At 43.6% G+C, this 24,116-nt stretch overlaps 1 protein-coding gene across 1 annotated transcript; it reads right to left on the bottom strand.

The window, feature by feature from the left end:
• Positions 1 to 3,675: 3,675 nt before the first annotated feature.
• LOC122541621 (uncharacterized) lies at positions 3,676 to 22,810 on the bottom strand. Its single transcript, XM_087978802.1, has 3 exons — positions 22,789 to 22,810; positions 18,750 to 20,206; positions 3,676 to 9,157 (listed from the first exon to the last, which is right to left on the bottom strand). Exons 2-3 carry the CDS (start codon positions 19,658 to 19,660, stop codon positions 7,810 to 7,812), a joined length of 2,259 nt encoding a protein of 752 aa, XP_087834928.1. The 5' UTR covers positions 19,661 to 20,206; positions 22,789 to 22,810; the 3' UTR covers positions 3,676 to 7,809.
• Between the last annotated feature and the right edge of the window lie 1,306 nt (positions 22,811 to 24,116).

Raw genomic sequence — 24,116 nt, 5'->3', positions numbered from 1 at the left:
GAGTGGGAGCAGCGGCCGAGTTGAGGTGAACCCGGGAGACTACAGCTAAGGTAAGAGTTTTTTTCAAAATTACTTACCTGTAGCGGGCATCGGTGTTTTGTTTTCTCTCTCCTTCACAGAAAGAGCGGGAGCAGCAGAGGAAGTGACGGCAAGCAGAGGGGCAGCCGAGACCCGGAAGCAGTTAGTGTAAGCTTAGCTGGGTTAGTTTTTTTCCCCCTTTAAAAGCGTGAAGGAGAGGTTTTGTGGGAACGAGAGGGACTCACGTTTGGTATGTTGCCTCCCAGGTGCAAGGGTACGTGATGTCTCTGATCGTGTTTTCCGGGTCCTGGAGGGGGAGGGGGAGCAACCCGAAGTCGTGGTCCACATTGGCACCAACGACATAGGTAGGAGGAGTGCTGAGGATGTTAGACAGGCTTTCAGGGAGCTAGGTTTGAAGCTTGGAGTTAGAACAAACAGAGTTGTTGTCTCTGGTTTGTTACCCGTGCCACGTGATAGAGATTCGAGGAATAGGGAGAGAGAACAATTAAATGCGTGGCTTCAGGGATGGTGCAGGAGGGAGGGGTTCCAGTTTTTGGATAACTGGGGTTCTTTCTGGGGACGGTGGGACCTCTATAAACAGGATGGTCTACACCTGAACCTGAGGGGAACCAGTATCCTTGGGGGGAGGTTTGCTAGTGCTCTTGGGGGGGGTTTAAACTAACTCGGCAGGGGCATGGGAACCCAGATTGTAGCTTCAGGGTGCAGGGCCTGGAGTGTAGGGAGGTGAGGAACATGGCATCAATTTCCAAGGAGGGTGCCTGTAAACAGGGAAGTGGCTTGAAGTGTGTATACTTCAATGCAAGAAGTATACGAAATAAGGTAGGTGAACTTGCAGCGTTGGTTGGTACCTGGGACTTCGATGTTGTGGCTATTACGGAGACATGGCTAGAACAGGGACAGGATTGGCTGTTGCAGGTTCCGGGATTTAAATGTTTTAGTAGGGTCAGAGGTGGGGGTAAAAGAGGGGGAGGTGTGGCATTGCTTGTCAAAGATAGTATTACAGCGGTGGAAAGGACGATGGATGAGGACTTGCCATCTGAGGTAGTTTGGGCTGAGGTTAGGAATAGGAAAGGTGAGGTCACCCTGTTAGGAGTCTTTTACAGGCCTCCTAATAGTCCTAGAATCATTGAAGAAAGGATTGGGAAGGTGATTCAGGAGATGAGTGACAGTAATAGGGTGGTTGTTATGGGGGACTTTAACTTTCCTGATATTGATTGGGAAAGCTATAGCTCAAGTTCGTTAGATGGGTCAGTGTTTGTTCAATGTGTGCAGGAGAGTTTCCTGACACAATATGTAGACAGGCCAACAAGAGGTGAGGCCATACTGGATTTGGTTCTGGGTAACGAACCAGGCCAGGTGTTAGAATTAGAGGTAGGTGAGCACTTTGGGGATAGTGACCATAATTCGGTGATTTTTACACTCGTGATGGAGAGGGATAAGTGTGTACTACAGGGCAAGAATTATAGCTGGGGTAAGGGAAATTATGATGCGGTGAGGCATGACTTAGGATGTGTGGCTTGGAAAAGTAGACTCCAAGGCAAGAGTGTAAATGATATGTGGAACTTGTTCAAGGGGCAACTATTGAGTGTCCTTGATAATTATGTACCTGTCAGGCAGGAAGGAAAGGGTTGTGCGAGGGAGCCGTGGTTTAATAAGGAATTGGAATCCCTTGTTAAATGGAAGAGGGCGGCCTATCTCAAGATGAGACGTGAAGGTTCAATTGGGGCGATTGAGAGTTATAGGGTAGCCAGGAAGGACCTGAAGAGAGAGCTAAAAGCAGCAAGGAGGGGACATGAAAGGTCCTTAGTAGATAGGATTAGGGAAAACCCTAAGGCTTTCTATAGGTATGTTAGGAATAAAAGAATGACTAGGGTAGGAATAGGTCCAGTCAAGGATAGTAGGGGGAAGTTGCGTGTGGAGGCGGAAGAGATTGGGGAGACACTGAATGAATACTTTTCTTCAGTATTCACTCAGGAACAGGGCATTGTTGTCGATGAGAATACTGAGGAACAAATAAGTAGAATGGATGGCTTTGAGGTATGTAGAGAAGAGGTGTTGGAAATCCTGGAAAAGGTGAAAATAGATAAGTCCCCTGGGCCTGATGGCATTTATCCTAGGATTCTCTGGGAAGCAAGGGAGGAGATTGCAGAGCCATTGGCCTTGATTTTTATGTCCTCTTTGTCTACAGGAGTAGTCCCAGAAGACTGGAGGATAGCAAATGTGGTTCCCTTGTTCAAAAAGGGGAGTAGGGATAGCCCTAGTAACTATAGGCCGGTGAGTCTCACTTCTGTTGTGGGCAAAGTCTTAGAGAGAATTGTAAGGGATAGGATTTATGCACATCTGGATAGGAATAATGTGATCAAGGATAGTCAGCATGGTTTTGTGAAGGGCAAGTCGTGCCTCACAAACCTTATTGAATTCTTTGAAAAGGTGACGAAGGAGGTTGATGAAGGGAAAGCGGTAGATGTGGTATATATGGATTTTAGTAAGGCGTTTGATAAGGTTCCCCATGGTAGGCTACTGCAGAAAATACGGAGATATGGCATTGAGGGTGAGTTGGAGGTTTGGATTAGGAATTGGCTGGATGGAAGAAGACAGAGGGTAGTAGTTGATGGCAAAGTTTCTTCATGGAGTGCCGTCACTAGCGGTGTTCCGCAAGGATCTGTTTTGGGACCATTGCTGTTTGTCATTTTTATAAATGACCTGGAAGAGGGGTTAGAAGGTTGGGTGAGCAAGTTTGCGGATGATACGAAAGTCGGAGGAGTTGTTGACAGTGAGGAAGCATGTGGCAGGTTACAGCAGGATATAGAGAAGCTGCAGAGCTGGGCAGAAAGGTGGCAGATGGAATTCAATGTAGCTAAGTGCGAGGTGATTCACTTTGGGAAGAATAACAAAAAGATGGGGTACTGGGCTAATGGTCGGATACTTGGTAGTGTGGATGAGCAGAGGGATCTTGGTGTCCATGTACACAGATCTCTGAAAGTTGCCACCCAGGTAAATAGTGCGGTGAGGAAGGCATATGGCGTACTGGCTTTTATTGGTAGAGGAATTGAGTTCCGGAGTCCTGAGGTCATGATGCAGTTGTATAAGACTCTGGTACGGCCGCATCTGGAATATTGTGTGCAGTTTTGGTCGCCATACTATAGGAAGGATGTGGAGGCATTGGAACGGGTGCAGAGGAGGTTTACCAGGATGTTGCCTGGTATGGAAGGAAAATCGTATGAGGAAAGACTGAGGCACTTGGGGCTGTTTTCACTAGAGAAAAGAAGGTTTAGGGGTGACTTGATTGAGGTGTACAAGATGATTAGGGGGTTAGATAGGGTCGACAGTATGAACCTTTTCCCGCGTATTGAGTCGGGTATTACAAGGGGGCATAGCTTTAAATTAAGGGGGGGTAGATATAGGACTGATGTTAGGGGTAGGTTCTTCACTCAGCGAGTCGTTAGTTCATGGAATGCCCTGCCAGTAACAGTGGTGGACTCTCCCTCTTTATGGGCATTTAAGAGGGCATTGGATAGGTATATGGAGGATAGTGGGTTAGTGTAGTTTAGGTGGGCTTGGATCGGCGCAACATCGAGGGCCCAAGGGCCTGTACTGCGCTGTATTCTTCTATGTTCTATGTTCTATGTTCTATGAATTCAAATGTCCACAGGATATCCATAGATTTGGGGGTTCAGGTGCATAGATCTTTAAAATGTTACAAACAGATGCAGAAAATAATCAAGAAAGCTAATGGAATGCTGGCCTTAATATCTCGAGAAATGAAGTACAAGGATAATAGACAATAGGTGCAGGAGTAGGCCATTCTGTCCTTCGAGCCTGCACCACCATTCAATATGATCATGACTGATCATCCTCAATCAGTATCCTGTTCCTGCCTTATCTCCAAAACCCTTGATTCTACTATCTTTGAGAGCTCTATCCAATTCTTTCTTTAACGAATCCAGAGACTGGGCCGCCACTGCTTTCTGGGGCAGAGCATTCCACACAGCCACCACTCTCTGGGTGAAGAAGTTTCTCCTCATCTCTGCCCTAAATGGTCTACCCTGTATTTTTAAGCTGTGTCCTTCGGCACTCACCCATCAGCGGAAACATGTTTCCTGCCTCCAGAGTGTCCAATTCTTTAATAATCTTATATGTCTCAATCAGATCCCCTCTCAGTCTTCTAAACTCAAGGGTATATAAGCCCAGTCGCTCCAATCTTTAAACATAAGATAGTCCCGCCATTCCAGGAATTGACCTTGTGAACCTGAATGTCTTTCCTCAAATTTGGAGAACAGAACTGCACACAATATTCCAGGTGTGGTCTCACCAAGGCGCTGTACAGCTGCAGAAGAACCTCTTTGTTTCTATACTCAATCCCTCTTGTTATGAAGGCCAGCATGCTATTAGATTTCTTCACTACCTGCTGTACCTGCATGCTTGCCTTCATTGACTGGTGTACAAGAACACCCAGATCTCTTTGTACTGCCCCTTTACCTAACTTGACTCCATTTAGGTAGTAATCTGCCTTCCTGATCTTGCCACCAAAGTGGATAACTATACATTTATCCACATTAAACTGCATCTACCATGCATCTGTCCACTCACCTGACCTGTCCAGGTCACCCTGTAATCTCCTAACATCCTCCTCACATTTCACCCTGCCACCCAGCTTTGCATCATCAGCAAATTTGCTAATGTTATTACTAATACCATCTTCTATATCATTAATATATATTGTAAAAAGCTGCGGTCCCAGCACTGATCCCTGCGGTACCCCACTGGTCACCGCCTGCCATCCCGAAAGGGAGCCGTTTATCACTACTCTTTGTTTCCTGTCAGCCAACCAATTTTAAATCCAAGTCAGTACTTTGCCCCCAATACCATACGCCCTAATTTTGCTCACTAACCTCCTATGTGGGACTTTATCAAAGGCTTTCTGAAAGTCCAGGTACACTACATCCACTGGATCTCCCTTGTCCATCTTTAGAGTTACATCCTCAAAAAAATTCCAGAAGATTAGTCAAGCATGGTATAAATCCATGCTGACTCTGACCTATCCTGTTACTGCTATCCAAATGTGTCATAATTTCATCCTTTATAATTGGCTCCAGCATCTTTCCCACCACTAAGGTCAGACTAACTGGTCTATAATTTCCTGCATTCTCTCTCTCTCTCCTTTCTTAAAAAGTGGTACATTAGCCGCCCTCCAATCCGCAGGAACTAATCCTGAATCTATCAAACTCTGGAAAATAATCACCAACGCATCCACGATTTCTAGAGCCACCTCCTTCAGTACCCTGGGATGTAGACCATCAGGCCCTGGAGACTTATCAGCCTTCAGACCTAACAGTCTCTCCAACACCAATTCTTGGCAAATATAAATTCCCTTCAGTTCATGTCCATCAGCCACTGTTACTTCTGGGAGATTGCTTGTGTATTCCCCAGTGAACACAGATCTGAAGTACCAATTCAACTCTTCTGCCATTTCTTTGTTCCCCGTAATACAAGGATGCAGAAATTAAGCTGCACTTATACAAAACCACTTGGACAACTGTGAGCAGATCTGGTCACCAGATCTTAGGAAGGATATAATGGCTTTGGAGGGAGTGCAACGTATGTTTACAAGAATAATATCTGGATTTATGAGGAGAAACTATGCAAATTAAGTTTGTTTTCTCTAGCATTTATAACTTAAGGGGTGACCGGAAGAGACCATATCACAGTAGAAAACAACATATTATTATGGGGAGCAAGAGCAATTGTCCCGAGCAAACGTCGCTGCCAGATACTGGCTAAACTCCACCAGGGTCATCCAGAGGTTTCCAAAATGAAGATGCTGGAGAAAGGTTATGTCCGGTGGCCAGGATTGGATGCAAACTTGGTTACATTGGTGGACAGTGGCCAGAGTGCCAACAAGGACAGAAATTACCACCACCAGCTTCCTCCATTTTTACGGGAGTGGCCTCGTAAACCCTGGGCTTGGTCACACATTGACTGTGCGGGTCCTTCCATGAGCTCAATGCTCTTAGTTATTGTGGACACCCACTCAAAGTGGTTGGTCACACAAAAGGTTAATTCCTCAAACATTGGGATGACAATAGAAAACTACATGCAGCTTTTGCAATGCATAGACTCCCAGAGTCGTTGGTCACAGATAACGGGCCAGATGCTCAGACACAAATTGCCCCATGGCCTCAAACCCTTCCTATCTCTGTCACCTCTAGCCCTATTTCCCTACCTAACCGTGGTCAAAATACTGAGGGCTCTATGCGAGATTTCCTCAAAGGCAATGTTTCTATTTTCAGGGGCTCCATAGAGCTGAAGTTTGAAGAAATTTGAAAAATCAAACTAGTCTGGAAGCGGCAGTTTCCTGGAATGTTGGCCTCTTCTCGATCGACTGGACTCCAACACATCAAAAGTCACCTAACACAGACAGTCAGGAAAAGCCGATCCTCAGACAGACACTTCTGTAGCAGAGACATTGAAAGAAAATCAGAAGGGGGACAGAACAAAATTGGACATACTCCAGAACAGGTTTTCTTCTCTCTACCCCAAACCTCTCTACATTAAGCTTTACTCACAACATAATTTACCAAATAATGGACTAACATTAAAAAAAAGTTGCAAAATCATAATTAAATAAATTACACTGTAAATGTGTAAAGTGAGTATTTTTGAATGTTGGTCATAGCTTCTCTCTCTCTCTCTTTCTGTCCTGCCCCAAGCCACATCCCCACCACTTCCAAACTTCCTCAATGTCTGTCTCTATTCCACTCCTTTCTCTATCTCATTCTGTACTTCTCATCTGCACATTCCCTCTGATCTTTTTCTCTCTATTTCTTTCTTCACTGGTTCTACTACCATTCTCAAGACACAATGGCTTCTGCAGAAGCAAGAACTTGTATATGTACAGATGTCTTCTTTTGGTGATATTTGGTGATTGGGTCAAAGATTACTATGACCTTCTTGAATCAATGAGACTGATGGTGGGAGAGGTTTGAGACAGACCCTGCTGAGACAGACAGTGCTTTGGAACGGAAGCTTTCCTTGTGTGAGTACTGGAGGAGAAACAACACAGACAGCCCTCAGTAAGCAAGTGACCCAGCTCTGAGTCCATTTAGAGAGGGAAGGAAGAGGTGAAACAATCTTGCCACAAGTCGCATTGGAAAAGCTACTCTGCCATGTAGATTCACTGATATTCCAGGAGGTCTGACAACTGTATCACAGAATTCACTGACAGGGCTTCTCCCCTGTGTGAACGTGTTGATGGATCAGGAGACATGCCGATGCGAAAGCCTTATCACACACTTCACACATGAATGGTTTGTTACCAGGATGGATGGATGTTCCTTCAAGAGGTGAAAGAAAGAGCTGACAGGTTTGTCAGAAACAATACACCTGAAGAATCTTTCTCTGTGCAAATCTCCGCATTGGACAGGAGGTTCCAAAACTTTGAAAATGATTTATCCCACTTGAGCAGCTTGTCCGTCATGTGAATGTGTTGATATGTGTGGAAAATCGATGAGTGTAAGAAGGAGTTGTTGTACACCTCACTCTTGAAGGGTTTCTCCCTTTTGTGAATCCACTAATGTATCAGGAGTGCAGAGGATTTGATGAAAGACAAAGCTCACACTTGATTTTTTTTCCCTCTCAGTGAGTGCTCTGGTCCTTCAGGAGTGTCAAAGATGTCACAAAGCTTTATCTCAAACCTCACACATGTACGTTTTTTCCACTATGTGAACGATGGTATACATAGAGGGGAATGATTTGTTCCACACCATGCTCTTAAGTGGTTTCTACCATGTGAACACGTTGGTGTTTGCGGACGTGCGATGACTGTGAAAACAATTTGGCACACACCTCACACTTGAATGGTTTCTCCCCTGTATGAATGCGCTGGTGTCGGTGGAGGTTCGATAGCCGTGAGAATGATTTAACGCACACCTCACACCTGAAAGGTTTCTCCCCTGTGTGAATTATCTGATGGACCAGGAGGCTCGATGATTGTGCGAAGGCTTGGTTGCACACCTTGCACCTGAATGGTTTCTCCCTCGTGTGAATGCATTGGTGTCGAAGGAGGTTTGAGGGCCACAAGAATGACTTGTCACACACTTTACACCGAAATGGTTTCTCTCCTGTGTGGATCCTCTGATGTATTAGAAGCTTTGTTGATGTTACAAAAGCTTTACTGCAAACCTCACATCTGAATAGTTTCTTCCCTGTGTGAATGTGTTGATGCCTGCGGAGGGTCGACGAAACAGAGAATAGTCTGTCACACAGCTCGCACTTCAATGGTTTCTGCCCTGTGTGAATGCGCTCATGTACACGGAGAGTTGATGAAACCGAGAATGATTTGTCACACACCTCACACGTGAATGGCTTCTCCCCTGTGTGAATACGGCTGTGTTTGCGGAGGGTTGACGAGTCTGAAAATGATTTGTCACATACTTCACATATGAATGGTTTCTCCCCAGTGTGAATGCGTTGGTGGATCTGGAGGCTGGTTAACTGCAAGAATGATTTGTCACACAATTCACATGGGAAGGGTTTTTCGCCCGTGTGAATAAGTTGATGTTTGCGCAGGGTTCCTGAGCGTGAGAATGATTTGTCACACACCTCACATGTGAATGGCTTCTCCCCTGTGTGAATGCGTTGGTGGATCTGCAGGTTCGTTAACCGTGAGAATGATTTTTTGCACACCTCACATATGAATGGTTTCTCCCCTGTGTGAATCCGCTGGTGTCTACGGAGGGTTGATATGCCTGAGAAAGACTGGTCGCACAGCTCACATGAGAATGGTTTCTCTCCTGTGTGAAAACGTTGGTGCACACGAAAGTCAGATGAGTTTAAGAATGATTTGCTGCACACATTGCATGTAAATAGCCTCTCTCCTGTATGAATCGTTTGATGCATTAGCAGCCTTGTAGATGTTGCAAAAGCTTTATTGCAAACCATACACTTAAAGGGTTTCTCCCCTGTATGGACTGTCCGATGGACCTTGAGGCTTGATGACCGTGTGAATGCTTTATCACACACCTCGCACATGAATAGCTTCTCCGCAGTGTGAAAGTGTTGGTGTTTCTGGAGCATTGCAAGTTGTGCAAAGTCTTGGTCACACACTTGACACTTGAAATGTTCCTTTTCCATGTAGCTGTACAACAGATACACCTTGTGTTTTAGGAGATCTTTATGAGCCCATCCAACACTTTATATACACCTCACACTTTAACAGTATCTCACCTTTTGGAGTGAGTCAGTGGTTCATGAAGCTCGATGAATGACTGAAGTTCTCACCACACTTGGAGCCACTCACACTTCTTCCCAGCCTCACCCTGACTGATCACCCACTGCCAAACCTTCAGAAAGGTTGGTTCTGATGGAAGGCTCCACACCACTGACCAGTTTCAGATCTGATGAGCATCAAAGCTCCCTGACCTGAACCGATTTCCAGATGTTGATTTCACTGTCCAACCTTCTTTGTGTTGAGCAATGCTTCAAAGGAACTCAACGTATCTCCACAGTTTTGCAGTTGTTTCTTGGGTGATGGTCAAGATCTATCTGTAGTATCTATCATCTCTTTATTCTCTGATGTAATATGGTGCAATTCTTCTGACTCCTTTGTTTCGAGACTATTCCACAGTGAGTGGCAGTCTGCTATTGCCTGTGTGGGGGAATAAGGTATAAGTCCTTTCCTTTTCCTCACTTGACAGACACACACCATCTGTTTCCAGCACGGATCCTGGACAGTGACCAGGAGCAGACAATATGGCAACTTCGTTTTCTCTTTCCAGCGCCTCTCTTCCCAAATGCTGTTAGGACGATGGAAATTATAATCAGGCAGTGTATTACAAGGCTATCACATGACAATGTGCTCAGTTCATGCCACAGTTGTATGCCTTACATTTTAAACAGTCAGCGGAAGTTATTTCAATGGAGATTTTGAAATTTCATCCACTTGGTTTCACCACACTGGGCTAAAGTTAAGGAAAAAATTGCTTCAGAGTAGCCAATTAAAGGGTTCTGGTTTATTCTCAGAAATTAAAAACACTGTACTCACTCAGACTGCACATCCCAATTGCAGCTCTCAGCCACAGCATTGGGAAAAAAATTATCAAATTCAAGTCAGGCTTTTGGGAAAGGCCGAGGCCTTCAGGTAAAAATCTATGAAGAAAACATTAAAATAACTTCAATAAACATGCCTGTAGGTAAGCAGCTAAATTGTTATGTTCATGGTTTAACAGTCCTAAGATTGAGAGTTCAAATCCAACCACGGAGAGTTACATAGACAGAATTACAGTGAGAAACAAGCCATTGATTCATACTACTTATATTCCGGAATGAGCCATAAACAAATCTCAGTCTGGAAATCAGAGGGAAATGCTTCCAATAAACACACTCAATATCCAACACACAGCTCCAGTCACACAGTTCAGCACAAAGCACCGAGTAAACAGCTCTCTCAGCTGGATCTTCTCACACAGCATAAGGGACATTTCCACCCCTGATTACTCACAGGATAGTCAGACTGCCTGAAGATTGGTGTGGATATTATGGGATACAATTTGTATAAAAGCTGCTCCTTCACTCACCATCTCCTCACTTGGTTTTCAGTCCCTATAGGAAGTGAACCAGCTCTGGAAGAGGAAGAGGAGACAATGGGCAGAGTGGGTGGGCTCTCTGATTGACGTCTCTCACAGTCAATCCAAATATTTCTGGAGCAACATGAGTTTCCTGAAACTTGGGAAACTGACCGGGGAAATGGAGGTGACTTTGAGCAGCAGATCAGGTGAGGATTTAAACTTGTCATTGTCCCATCTGAATAAAACCTCACTTATTGCAGCTGCTGTCTCAGTTCCCCTGGGAAATGTTTGACAGAGATTTCCAGTGTGGGAACAGCATTCTTCATCCTTGGAGGCTTTCAAACTGTCAACATCGGCGTGGGATGTGTAGCCTCTGATGTTTTTGACAGCAGATTACAAGAGGAAGATTCACGGAATCCAAGGCAGTGATAGTATGCAGTAGTGGGGTTTGCACATGAGAGGGCCACAGGAGAGAGTGACACATAATGGAGGCACACAAGGATTAGTGGCAAAGAAGGAAGCAAGAGAGGAGACTGATTATCTTTAGTGTTCTATGAGATTTATGCATTGTCTCAATGACTCAGAAAATAAGATGTGACTCATTGTGTATCTACCCTGTGAGTTGATACCTGACAGGCCGCCCTGTCTAGCAGTCACCTCCTGTACAGGTCCAGCTCTTCTTCAGCTCGAATTTCCAACTCTCAACATTCACATCTTCTTGTGCCCCTCCACCTCCCTTCACCTCTCTTGGAATGTCCTGATTCACTTACCTATCGTAGAAATGTTGAAAATAGCAGCTGTAGTTGACAATTGAGCCCTTCGTGCCTGCTGCACAATTCAATCTGATCATGGTTTATCATCCTACTCAGTACCCACCGCTTTCTCTCTGTATCCTTTGATCCCTTTTGTCTAATCTACCTCCTTCTTGAAAATATTCAATATTTTGACCTCAATAACTTTCTGGAGCAGAGAATTCCACAAGCTCACAATTTTCCGATGAAGACATTTCTCCTTATCCCTGTCTGAACTTCAGCTGCTCACGACTGGCTACACCAAACTGGGAAAACAAATTGGAGCAATGTCACAGAAAATCGATGAGATAGTTGGCTGGTAAGGATCTACCATTGGAGACTGTCTCTAAAATTGTAAAGTTGTAAATTAGAAAAATTGAGGTATTCTCCAATCAACCTGTTATTATACACCTCTGGAACAGGTGGGACTTGAAGCCAGGCCTCCTGGCTCAGACATAGGGACAACACTACCATTGTGCCACAACTCCATCTTAAAAAGTATATTATTAAGGGATTAACTGAAAACACAAGGGATATTTGAATGCAGAGCCACCACCACAGAGGAGCTAAGTAATAATAATAAGGAATAATAGGATAACAAGACAGGGGGAAGTGTTAGCTAGTAGGTGAAGGGGTGAAATGTAAGGGAATGGGTTTGGGTGGGTTGCGCTTCAGCGGGTCAGTGTGGACTTGTTGGGCTGAAGGGCCAGTTTCCACACTGTAAGTAATCTAATCTAGTACTGTTGCTGGACTATTAATCCAAAGACCTAAGGCCTTCAGTCCTGATGAAGGGCTTTTGCCCGAAATGTCGATTTTCCTACTCTTCGGATGTTGCCTGACATACTGTGCTTTTCCAGCACCACGCTAATCTAGAGTCTGATTTCCAGCATCTGCAGTCCTCACTTTTGCCTCCTTACCTGGCCTGCCCAACATGTGACTCCAGACTCACAACGTGGTTGACTCTTAACTACCCTCTGAGCAATTAGGGATGGGCAATTAATAATGGCCTAGCAACGCCCCATTTCCATCAATGAATTTTTAGAAGAGTAAATAAAGTTAATGTAAATGGAGTAACTTTAAGACTAATTAAGAAACTTACAAAGTAAGTTTAAGATATAGCAAGATATATAGTTCAGGTCGGTCAAGTAGAATGTGTGACCTGTGATATGTGGGAAGTCTCCTCAATAACAACATGTTGAGGAAGTGCTCCATGCTGCAGAAACTTGAACTCAATGACAGTGCATGTGAAAGTTCAGATAGTGTTCAGATACAGAAGAAAGACAGGCAACAATCCAAAGTAAGAAAACAATTGGCAGAAAGCCTACTTTAATCAGGCAAGAACAGAGCTGAGATGAATTAATTGGAAACAGGAGTTAATGGAAAATGATAAACTGAACAATGGGCTACCTTCAAAGAGCAGATGGTTCATATATAGTCAAGGTATATTCTGTTTAATGACAACGGTAGAACAAGCAAATCCAGAGTCCCCTGAATGACAAAGAGAATGGAAATTAACATTAGGGGAAAAATAGTGTGCTATGAGAGCTGTTAGACAGAAAATCCAATTGAAAATCAACAGGAATACTGAAGTCATAGGGGAGGAGGTGAAAAAGCAAAGACTAAATCTTTGAAAAGAATAAGCATAAAAGGAAATCCCAGAGTCTGTAGTAGGTGTCCAAACAGTAAGAGTGGTCAAAGGAGGAGTAGGGCTAATCAGAGACTAAAAAGGGGATTACACATGGAGACAGAGGGCATGTCTGAATAATTTGTACCTGTCTTTATAAAAAAAAGAGGACATTGTCCAGGCCATGGTGACAGAGGAAGAAAGCCTGTGATTAGTGAGGTTCAAAATGAATGATACTTAAAGTTAAGATACAGGGACCAGATGAGATGTAACCAAGAATTGTGAAGGCAGTGAGGGTTGAAATTGTGGGGTCACTGGCTGTAACCTTCCAGTATTCCCTGTATGTTTGGGCGGTGCCAAAAGATTGGAGATTTGCAAATATTATAGTCTTGTTGAGAAAGACTGGAAGGATAATCCCAGCAATTACAAACTATTTAATCTTATTTTGGTGGTGAGGAAATTTGTAGAAAGACATTATGCAGATAGAATTAGTATTCACTGAAAAAGGTAGGTTGATTAGGAAGAGTGAGCACGGATTTTAAAAGTGAAAATCATGTTTCATAGAACATTTGAACTAGCTTGCTGGAGTATTTTGAAGAGGAAACAGAAAGTGTCGATAACAGTAATGCTGTCAATGTGGTATACATAGATTTCCAGAAAGCATTTGTTCCAGTGCCACCCAACGTGAGAAACGTTAGAGGAGATGGCATAAAGTCGACAGAAAAGAGTAATGGTCAATCAATATTTTTCAGGCTGGAGGAAGTTCGAAAGTGGAGTTCCCCAGGGATCAGTATTGCGTCCCTTGCATTTCCTAATATATATATGAACCTTCTGTATCTTAGTGTGCAAGGCACATTTAAAATTTTGAAGATGACAATAAACGTGGAAGAACTGTAAACTATATCCAAAAGGACATTGACAAATTGATGGAGTGGGAAGATAGTTGGCAGATGAGGTTCAATGCAGAGAAGTTTAAAGTGATTACTTTTGTTCCGAAGAACATAAGAACTAAGAGTAATTAAGCTCCTAGAGCCTGCTCCGTCATTCAAAATGATCATTGCATTGATCTCACCTCAACTTCAACTCCATTGTTCTGTCTGCTCCTCATAACCCTTCATCCTGTTGCTAATTAAAAATCTAAATATCTCCTCTTTAAATTTACTCAATGTCAGGCATTCACCACACACTGCTATAGTGAATTTCATAGATTCATCTGCCAATTGTTTGCCCATTCACCTAATCTTATCCATTTGTAAATTTCTTATTTCTTTATTATAAATTTATGTCATTCCATCTATTTTAGTATCATCTACAAATTTGGTTTTCACACTTTCGATCCCTACATCTGTATTATTCATCTAGATTGTAAAGACTTGGGGCCCAAAGACCTGCAGCACGGCACCAGTTATATCTTGCCATTTATCCCAACACTGCTTTTTGTTGGTTAGTCAATCCTCTATCCAAACTAAAATTTGACCTTGCATCCATTGTGATCTCACCTTGCGTATTAACCTTTTCTGTGGAACCTTATCAAATGCCTTCTGGAAGTCCAGATATATTACATCTACAGGACCCCATTATCCACTTCACTTACAGTCATGGAGTCATAGAAATGTACAGCATGGAAACAGACCCTTCCGTCTAACTTGTCCATCCCAACCCAATCGAGTCCCACCTGTCGGCACCTGGTCCATACCTCTCCAAACCCTTCCTATTCGTATACCCATCCAGTTGGCTTTTAAACATTGCAATTGTACTAGCCTCCACCACTTCCTCTGGCAGCTCATTCCATACATGTACCACCCTCTGCGTGAAAAGGTTGCCCCTTTATATCTTTTCCCTCTCACTCTAAACCTATGCCCTCTAGTTCTGGACTCCCCCACACCAGGGAAAAGACTTTGTCTATTTATCCTATCCAAGCCCATGATTTTATAGATCTCTATAAAAGGGTCACACCTCAGCCTCTGATGCTCCAGAGAAAACAGGCCCAGCATACTCAACCTCTCACTATAGCTCAAATCCTCCAACCCTGGCAACATCCATGTAAATTTTTTGTGAACCCTTTCAAGTTTCATAACATCTTTCTGATAGGAAGGAGACCAGAATTGCATGCAATATTCCAACAGTGGCCTAACCAATGTCCTGTATAGCTGCAACGTGACCTCCCAACTCCTGTACTCAATACTCATGACCAATAAAGGAAAGCATATGAAACGCCTTCTTCACTACCCTATCTACCTGCGACTCTACTTTCAAGAAGCTATGAACCTGCACTCTAAGGTCTCTTTGTTCAGCAATACTCCCTAGGACCTTACCATTAAGTGTATATGTCCTGCTAAGATTTGCTTTCCCAAAATGCAGCACCTCACATTTATCTAAATTATATTCCATGTGCCACTTCTCAGCCCATTGGCCCATCTGATCACGATCCCGTTGTAATCTGACATAACCTTCTTCACTGTCCACTACACCTCCAATTTTGGTGTCATCAGCAAACTTACTAAGTGAACCTCTTATGCTCACGTCCAAATCATTTATATAAATGTTGAAAAGTAGTGGACCCAGCACCGACCCTTGTGGCACTCCACTGGGCACATCCCTACTTGTTACATCTTTGAAGACCTCTATCTAATTAATCAAACATGATTTACCCTTCATAAAACCATGATGACCTCTGATGGTTACATTTTGACTTTCCAAATGCCCTGTTATGACTTCCTTAATAATGGAGTCTAATTGAGAGGCATTAAATATTTAAAGAAATATTAAATAGGGTGTATAATTATAAATAGGTTGCAGGAGCAGAGGGCCTGGATGTACATGTACACAGATCATTGAAGTGTCAGGACAGATGAAGAGAGCAGTAAATAAATCATTCAGTGTTCTCAACTTCATTACTGGGGATATAGAGTACAAGAGCATGGAGCTGTGCAAGACACTTGTCAAACCTCAGGTAGAGGATTGTGTACAGTTGTGGGTGCCACATTATAGCAAAGATGCGAAAGTATTCAAGAGAATGCAGAAGCGATTTACAAGCATGGTTCTAGGAATGCAACACTTCAGTTATGAGAACAGATTGAAGACTGATTAATCTGGGATTGTTATCCCTGGAGAGAATTAATTAGGCGAAAGTGCAAATGCTGGAGATTTGAGTCGAGAGTGTGGTGCTGGAAAAGCACAGCAGGTCAGGCACCATCTAAGGAGCATCACGAATCGACGTTTCTGGCAAAAGCCCTTCATCAGGAATTGGAGAGAAGGCAGCTGAGAGGAGATTTGACAGAGGTTTACAAAGTCATGAGTGACCTGGATAGAGTACATAAGGAGAAGCTGTTCCCACTCACAAAAGAAAAAAGGTGAGGGCATAGATCTGAGCACATAGAGGATAGAGAATGAGCTATGTAGAAATTTGGTGGAGGCAGATTCATTTGAAGCTTTCAAGACAGCATTGGATGATCATATGTATAGAAATAGTGTGGATGAATATGGGGAAAGGTAGGAGACTGATACCAGGTAACAGAACAGATTCAAATGCAATGGGGCGAAAGGCCTCCTTCTGTACGGTAACATTTGTGGTTCAATCTGTGCAGTGTGTTGCTGAATATTTGTCAAGGGGTTTTATTAAAGCAAACATTGTATCCCTTTTGTGACCAATTGAAATAGTTTTATTAAAGAGTGATCTGATTGGCTTCGTGATCAATGCAAAATGTTATCATCTACAAGATAATTTCTTGACTCAATTGATGATATGATTGTTTCTCATTAAACTGGGGTGGGGTCGTACTGCGACTCTACAGCCTCAGGCATTCAATTCCTGGCCCGACAACAACTTTAATCCACGTTCATGGAAGAATTCATCTAGAGTTGGGGGTTTGACCCATAGCTTTGCTCTCTGCGATGGAGGGTTGGGGGTTCAAGTCCTACTCCAGGACTTGAGCACAACAACTGCAGTTTAACACTCCAGTATAGGACTGAGGGCTCGAGGAGATTAGCAGCAGGGAGGGATGAAGATTTCCTGGGAAGAGTGGGTTATTCCACAAGATTTATTCATGTCAGAACTGCATCTAAACAATCAAACTTTCCTCAGTGAATGAAAACAGAATGGTCTATCAGCAGTACATTGAAGACAATCCCTTACGATGTCCATTCCAGCTCATACCAAGGACTTTACCATGTTTCACATTGTCACATACCTGCACTTAAAGCGTGCTTCCAACCTGTATCAGGACAGTTATTAAAACATTCCTTCACAACAGACAATTTTGAGTATATCTTGTGCAAGGGAGAAGTGCGTGGAGGGGTCTGGCCAATGCTCATCTCAACCCTGTTCAACATTACAAGGAATACTTCTGGTTTTTTTTGGATGGTAGAGTTAAACATAGTAAAAAAAGATACATTAAAACAATGGATTGTTGCAATTTTGAACATAAAAATGTTTATCCACAATGTGGCCCTTGTCCAGCAGTGATAGACAACTTGCTGTGTAGGTTTGAGTCCCTGTGACAGACTTTTAATCAGTTCTTTGAACAAAGATTAGTTGTGTGTGATCAGCAGTACTCAGCACAGTAACAATTTGTTGACGAGCTCCTGGCCAGTGGGTACAGCTTTGTGTTTGGAGAGTACAGCTGGAACATTTAGTCTGTGGAGGAAAAAAATATCTTTCTTGGCCTCTGTTCTGTGAGTGCAGAGGTAAAAGGACATTGCAAATTCCCTTTGTGAAAGGAAAAGGGGCAGTGACAATCTGTGTGTCCACAACCTCATGTCATCATCGAAGAGTCGAAAGAAAATATCGAATGAGTGCCTGTAATCCAAATTGGTGCCAGAACTGTGTTTCAGTGACATTTTGTGTCTCCCATCTTTATTATTTGTATTTTATCTTAGCACTTTGTGCACCTGTTTGTGTGTCTATGGGAATTTTGCAAAGGGGTAAAATTGAAGTTATAGGGAGGTGTATTTAGTCATTCATGTTTCTTTTCTGCCTTCAGTTAAAAAAAAATTGATTTGCAATGAATAGCTGTTTTTTTCTTTTGGATAGAAATCTGATGAGTTCTTTGAACCTGCATTTGTCAGTCAGGTAAGTTGGGAACTTTGAAGGGTTCAGTTGAGCGTATTCACATCTATGACGACTCTGGGATAATGCTGCTTGATTCCAATCTTTTGCATCTTCTGGTTTATCAAGAGCACTATTGCACATAAAGTGCAGGGCCATGTAGCCAACGCACACCTGGTCGCCCTCCGCTTCTGTTTAAACATACCACACACAGAAAATAGGTGTCTACACAGGAAGAAACTGTCACAGAAGTTTTATTGCAAACCTCATACACGATGGATGGGCCTCTCCCCTGGTACTGCAGACGGCTGTTTAAATCTATCTAGGCTGTGTCTCACACCTCAGTTGATTAGTTTCTCCCCTGGGTGAATGTGTTGGTGTGCGCAGAGGTTTGTTAAATGCAAGAAAAATTTGTAACATTTCTCACATCCTGTTCTTCAAAGTGTGAATCGTCTGCTATATCAGGAGGTTCAATGATGTCCCAAAGGTTTGTTTAAATATCACACCTTAAAGACCTTATCTCCAGTGTGGACCAACACTCCAGTGAAGGACTTCCAGGCTCAATAATCATGTGAATAATCATATACCTCTCATTCAAAGGACTTCTCCCATCATCAATCCTCTAGTGTCTCACAAAAGCATAGGAGTCAGTAAAAGCCTAATTAGAAATCTCACGTCTGAATGGTTTCTCCCCTGTATGTAAACGTTGGTGTCTCCTAAGGTGTGACGACTGTGAGAATGATTTCTTGCACACGACACACATAAATGGTTTGGCCCCTGTATGAACACGTCGATGCACACGAAGGGTCGATGAGTTTGAGAATGATTTGTCACACACTTCACATGTGAATGGTTTCTCCCCTGTGTGAGTGCGACGGTGTACACGGAGAGTTGATGAGTCGGTGAATGACTTGTCACACACTTCACACCTGAATGGTTTCTCCCCTGTGTGAATGAACTGGTGGAGTCGGAAGTTCGATAATTGCGAGAATGATTTGTTACACACTTTGCATATGAATGGTTTCTCCCCTGTATGGATGCGTTGGTGGATGCGGAGGTGCGATGATTGCGAGAATGATTTGTCACAAACTTCACATGCGAATGGTTTCTCCCCAGTGTGAATGCGTAGGTGCAAGCGGAGGTGTGATGACTGTGAGAATGATTTTTCACACGACTTGCACTTGAATGGTTTCTCCCCAGTGTGAATGCGCCGGTGAGTCACAAGAGTCAACGAGTGTGCGAAGGCTTGGTCACATATGTCACACCTGTAAGGTTTCTCCCCTGTGTGGATCCTTTGGTGTATCTGCAGATCAGAAGAGTGAATGAAAGATTTGTCACAAACCTGACAGCTGAAGGGTTTCTCCCCTGTGTGAATGCGTTGATGAGTCAGGAGGGTCGTAGATGTTGCAAAAGCTTTATCACAAACTTCACATTTAAATGGTTTCTCCCCTGTATGAACATATCGGTGATTGCGAAGGTGTGATGACCGAGAGAATGATTTATTGCACACTCCACAAGTGAATGGCTTCTCCCGACTATGGATATTTTGGTGTTTTGTGAGCATCGATGACTGCATGAAACCCTGGTCACACATCTCACACTCGAATGGTTTTTTTCCACCAGGTGGCTGTTTAGTGATGCTAGACTCCTCGCTAGGTGGGCCTTATTACAATTTTTCACTTAGTTGGGAGGAGTATGCAAACTTTAGAAAGGCAAGGTTTGAAGGTTTGTTATGAATGTGCTTTGTGCTAGATTGTGTGAGCCTGTGGAATCCTCCTTACACACCTCACATGAACAGTTTCCACCTTGTCGGAATGAGTCAGTGAAGATTGGGGCCACTTCCTCCTTTTCCCGGCCTCACTCTGATCGATCGCCCACAGCTGAAGAATCAGAAAGGCCGGTTCTGATTAAAGGCTCCACATCACTGACCAGTTTCAGATCTGATGATGTGTCAGAGCTCCTCTGATCTGAACGATTTCCAGATGATAGTTTCACTGCTCAACCTTCTCTGTGTTGAGCAATGCTGTGAAGGAATTGGATGTCTTTCCACAGCTGAGCAGTTGTTCCTTGGATGATGGTCAGGATCTGTCTGCAGTGTCTATCTTCTCTGTATTCTCTGGTGTAGTACAGTGCAATCCTTCTGTAAAACAGGAAAAAGAAACATGATTTCCTCCAACTCCTTCTCCTCCTTTGCTGAAGGGTCCAACTCCTTGGTAATTTTTTGTTTTATACTTTCAAAGGATCTGACTACCTAGCATTCATTGCCCATCCTTAACTGCCCATGAGAAGCCTTCTGGAACTGCTTCAGTTCATCTGGTGTAGATTGATTGCCAGTAACAGTGACAGATCAGTGAAGTAGTCTCAGGTCAGGTTAGTGCATAGTTTGGACGGCAATTTGCAGTGATGATGTTCCCATGTATCTGAAGCTCTTGTCCTTTCAATGATAAAGGTTGCAGGTTTAGAAGGTGCTGTTGGAAGGGTTGGGAATTGTTGCTCTGCTATGGGGAGGTGGCATGGAGAGCAAGAGTCAGGTCATGTGTGAGGGGAAGTGGAGTCGGTCCTGGGGTGTTTGTGATATAGAGGCAAGGTATGGGTAGGGAGTGAGATGGTATAGGTAGGATCATAGTTGGGTAGGTCTCTCCTCCTCCCTTGCCTGGTGACCAGGATTTGAGACCTGGCCACTCCACATTTTTGCTTCTTAACCAGACAGCAAGTTTGTTGTGCTGGCTAGAAGTTTTGAAATGTCATTTTTAATAATTTTTCATGGAAATGATCAATTTAATGGATTGGAATTGTTTCTCCCCAGCCTCCAACCACTTCCCACCCCCTGAAATACAGGTTCACATTCATAACAAACCTTCAAACCTTGCCTTTCTAAAGTTTGCATACTCCTCCCAACTAAGTGAAAAATTGTAATAAGGCCCACCTAGCGAGGAGGTTGGCCAAGCTGATATTTTTAAATTCATTCATGGCATGTGGGCACCTCAGGCTAGGCCAGCATTGATTGCACATCCCTAATTGCCCTGAGGGCAGTTAAAAGCCAACTACATTGCTCTGGGTCTGGAGTTACATATAAACCAGACCATGTAAGGATGACAGATTCCCTTCCCAAAAACCAAATGAATTTTTGCAAAAATCAACAATGGTTTTATGGTGGTAATTCCAGATTTTTTTATTGAATTCAAATTACACCATCTGCCATGGTGGGATTTAAACCAGAACATTAGCTGAATTTATGGATTAATAGTCTTGCGATAATACCACTAGGCCATTGCCTCCGCTTATAATTGAGAACGTTATACACTATGCAAGTGTGCCTCACTGGTGGAATGAATGTTGAAGGTGGTCAATGGGGTGACAATCACGTGGGCAGGTTTGTCCTGAACAGTGTCAAGTTTCCCAAGTGTTTTCAGAGTTGCAGTCATCCAGTCAGGCGGAAAGTATTCCATCACATTCCTGACTTAACGTCGATTCTCCTGTTCCCTAGATGCTGCCTGACCTGCTGCGCTCTTCCAGCAACACATTTCCATCTCTGATCTCCAGCATCTGCAGACCTCACTTTCTCCTTCTTATAGATGGTGGACAAACTTTGGGGACTTGGGTTAGCTACTCACCACAGGATTCCTAGCTGCTGACCTGCTCTTGTTGCCACTATACTTAAATGGCAAGACCAGTTAAGGTGTTTTGTGTGTGTGTGTGTGTGTGTGTGAAGGGTGACTGGGTATGTATGATTGGAGGGGTATGTGGGGGGCAATGAGAGACACAGACAGTGCTAATCACCAGGACCCAGGAAAAGGTTGCCTCCATTCTGCAAATCATTTATCAATCAATGGTCCACAGGATACTAACCAGCTCCCACCAGACACAGAACTCAACAATAGGAAATCAATAAAGGTGAGGCCTCATCTGGAATACTGTGTCCAGTGCTGGTCACTCAGTTATAGGGACAATAGTATTAAGCTGGAGGGTTCAGAAGACATTTACCAGGATGTTACTGGGTGTGGAAAGTTTGACATATACAGAAAGGCTGGACAGGCTGGGACTCTTCACTGGAAGATAGGAGATTGAGAGGCAACCTGACAGAAGTTCATAAAAATAATGAGAGGTATACACAAAGTTAATGGTAGTTGTCTTTTCCCCAAGATGGGGGATTTCAAGCTGAGGGGGCACATTTTTATGGTGAGAGGAGATAGATTTAAAACGATGAAGTGTACTTTTTTTTGAGAAAGGGTGGTTCATATGTGGAATGAACTTCCTGAAAAGGTGGTAAATGTGAGTAAAATTACAATGTTTAAAAGACATTTGGGTAGGTACGTGAATTGGAAAGATTTGGAGGGATATGGTGGGACTAGTTTAGTTTGGAATTATGTTCGGCATGGACTGGTTGGACCGAAGGGTCTGTTTCCATGCTGTATAACTTTCTGACGCTGCACCTCCCAGATAATTACACCTCGCCTTCTCACATTCAGGAATGAGCCAATTACAAACCTCAGCCGGAAATCAGGGGGAAATGCTTCCAATAAACACACTCAATATCCAACACACAGCTCCAGTCACACAGTTCAGCACAAAGCACCGAGTAAACAGCTCTCTCAGCTGGATCTTCTCACACAGCATAAGGGACATTTCCACCCCTGACTGCCCACAGGATAGTCAGACTGCCTGAAGATTGGTGTGGATATTATGGGATACAATTTGTATAAAAGCTGCTCCTTCACTCACCATCTCCTCACTTGGATTTCAGTCCCTATAGGAAGTGAACCAGCTCTGGAAGAGGAAGAGGAGACAATGGGCAGAGTAGGTGGGCTCTCTGATTGACGTCTCTCACAGTCAATCCAAATATTTCTGGAGCAACATGAGTTTCCTGAAACTTGGGAAACTGACCGGGGAAATGGAGGTGACTTTGAGCAGCAGATCAGGTGGAGATTTAAACTTGTCACTGTCCCATCTGAATAAAACCTCACTTATTGCAGCTGCTGTCTCAGTTTCCCTGGTAAATGTTTGACAGAGAATTCTAGTGTGGGAATAGCAATCTTCATCCTCAGAGAGGTTCAAACTGACAGCATCAATGTGGGATGTGTAGCCTCGGATGTGTTTGACAGCAGCTCAGAAGAGGAAGACCCAGAGCATTCAAGGCAGGGATGATGTGCGCGGTGGGATCAGCATATGTACAGGAGAGAGAGAGAAAGAGAGAGCGCGCTCCGGGATTGAATCTATACTCAAGGAATAACCTGTTCTTTAAGGCACTGAAACTCACAGAATGACCCCTTGAGGGAGTGACATCCATCACTCTGACTGGAAGCGTCAGCTGCCCTCTTGTCCCTTATTTTATGTGACATTTTTTGCCCAACTCCTCACTTTTCCACATAGTACTCAATTGATCCTTCCCTTTCCAGGATTTGAGGCGACAATATGTTCTTGACTTTGGAGAGTAAGGGGAGTTTGGAGATGGGGTACGAGTTTGCAAGGACAGAGGACTCCAAAGACTTTTGTCTGAGGGGTGATAACAGAAAAGCACGACAATATATTCAGAGAATGAACTGTGTACAAAATCAGAGAATATGGGATCATGAAGAGTATTTTAGCTGATCAGCAGTTTCGTGAGAATAGAGTTGAGGAAACAGAAGGTGGGTCACATGGACAAGATGAGCTGAGAGAGGGCATAAGGGGAGAGAAAGAAGAAACCAGAGAAAGATGTGACTTCAGGCAAGGGAAGTTCAAGGGAAGCATTAAGAGTTATAAGGTAGCCAGGAAAGACCTGAAGAGAGAGCTAAGAGCAGCAAGGAGGGGACATGAAAGGTCCTTAGTTGGTAGGATTAGGGAAAACCCTAAGGCTTTCTATAGGTATGTCAGGAATAAAAGAATGACTAGGGTAGGAATAGGTCCACTCAAGGATAGTAGTGGGAAGTTGCGTGTGGAGGCTGAAGAGATTGGGGAGACAATGAATGAATACTTTTCGTCAGTATTCACTCAGGAACAGGACATTGTTGCCGGTGTGAATACTGAGTCACAATTAATTAGAATGAATGGCTTTGAGGTATGTAGGGAAG

The sequence above is a fragment of the Chiloscyllium plagiosum genome, unplaced genomic scaffold (assembly GCF_037043375.1).
Source record: "Chiloscyllium plagiosum isolate Xiang-an unplaced genomic scaffold, Cpla_swu_hap1 HiC_scaffold_35, whole genome shotgun sequence".
NCBI classification, from domain to species: Eukaryota; Metazoa; Chordata; class Chondrichthyes; order Orectolobiformes; family Hemiscylliidae; genus Chiloscyllium; species Chiloscyllium plagiosum.
The sequence above is the reverse complement of the archived record's forward strand: the minus strand, read 5'-3'. Positions and strand labels throughout refer to the sequence as shown.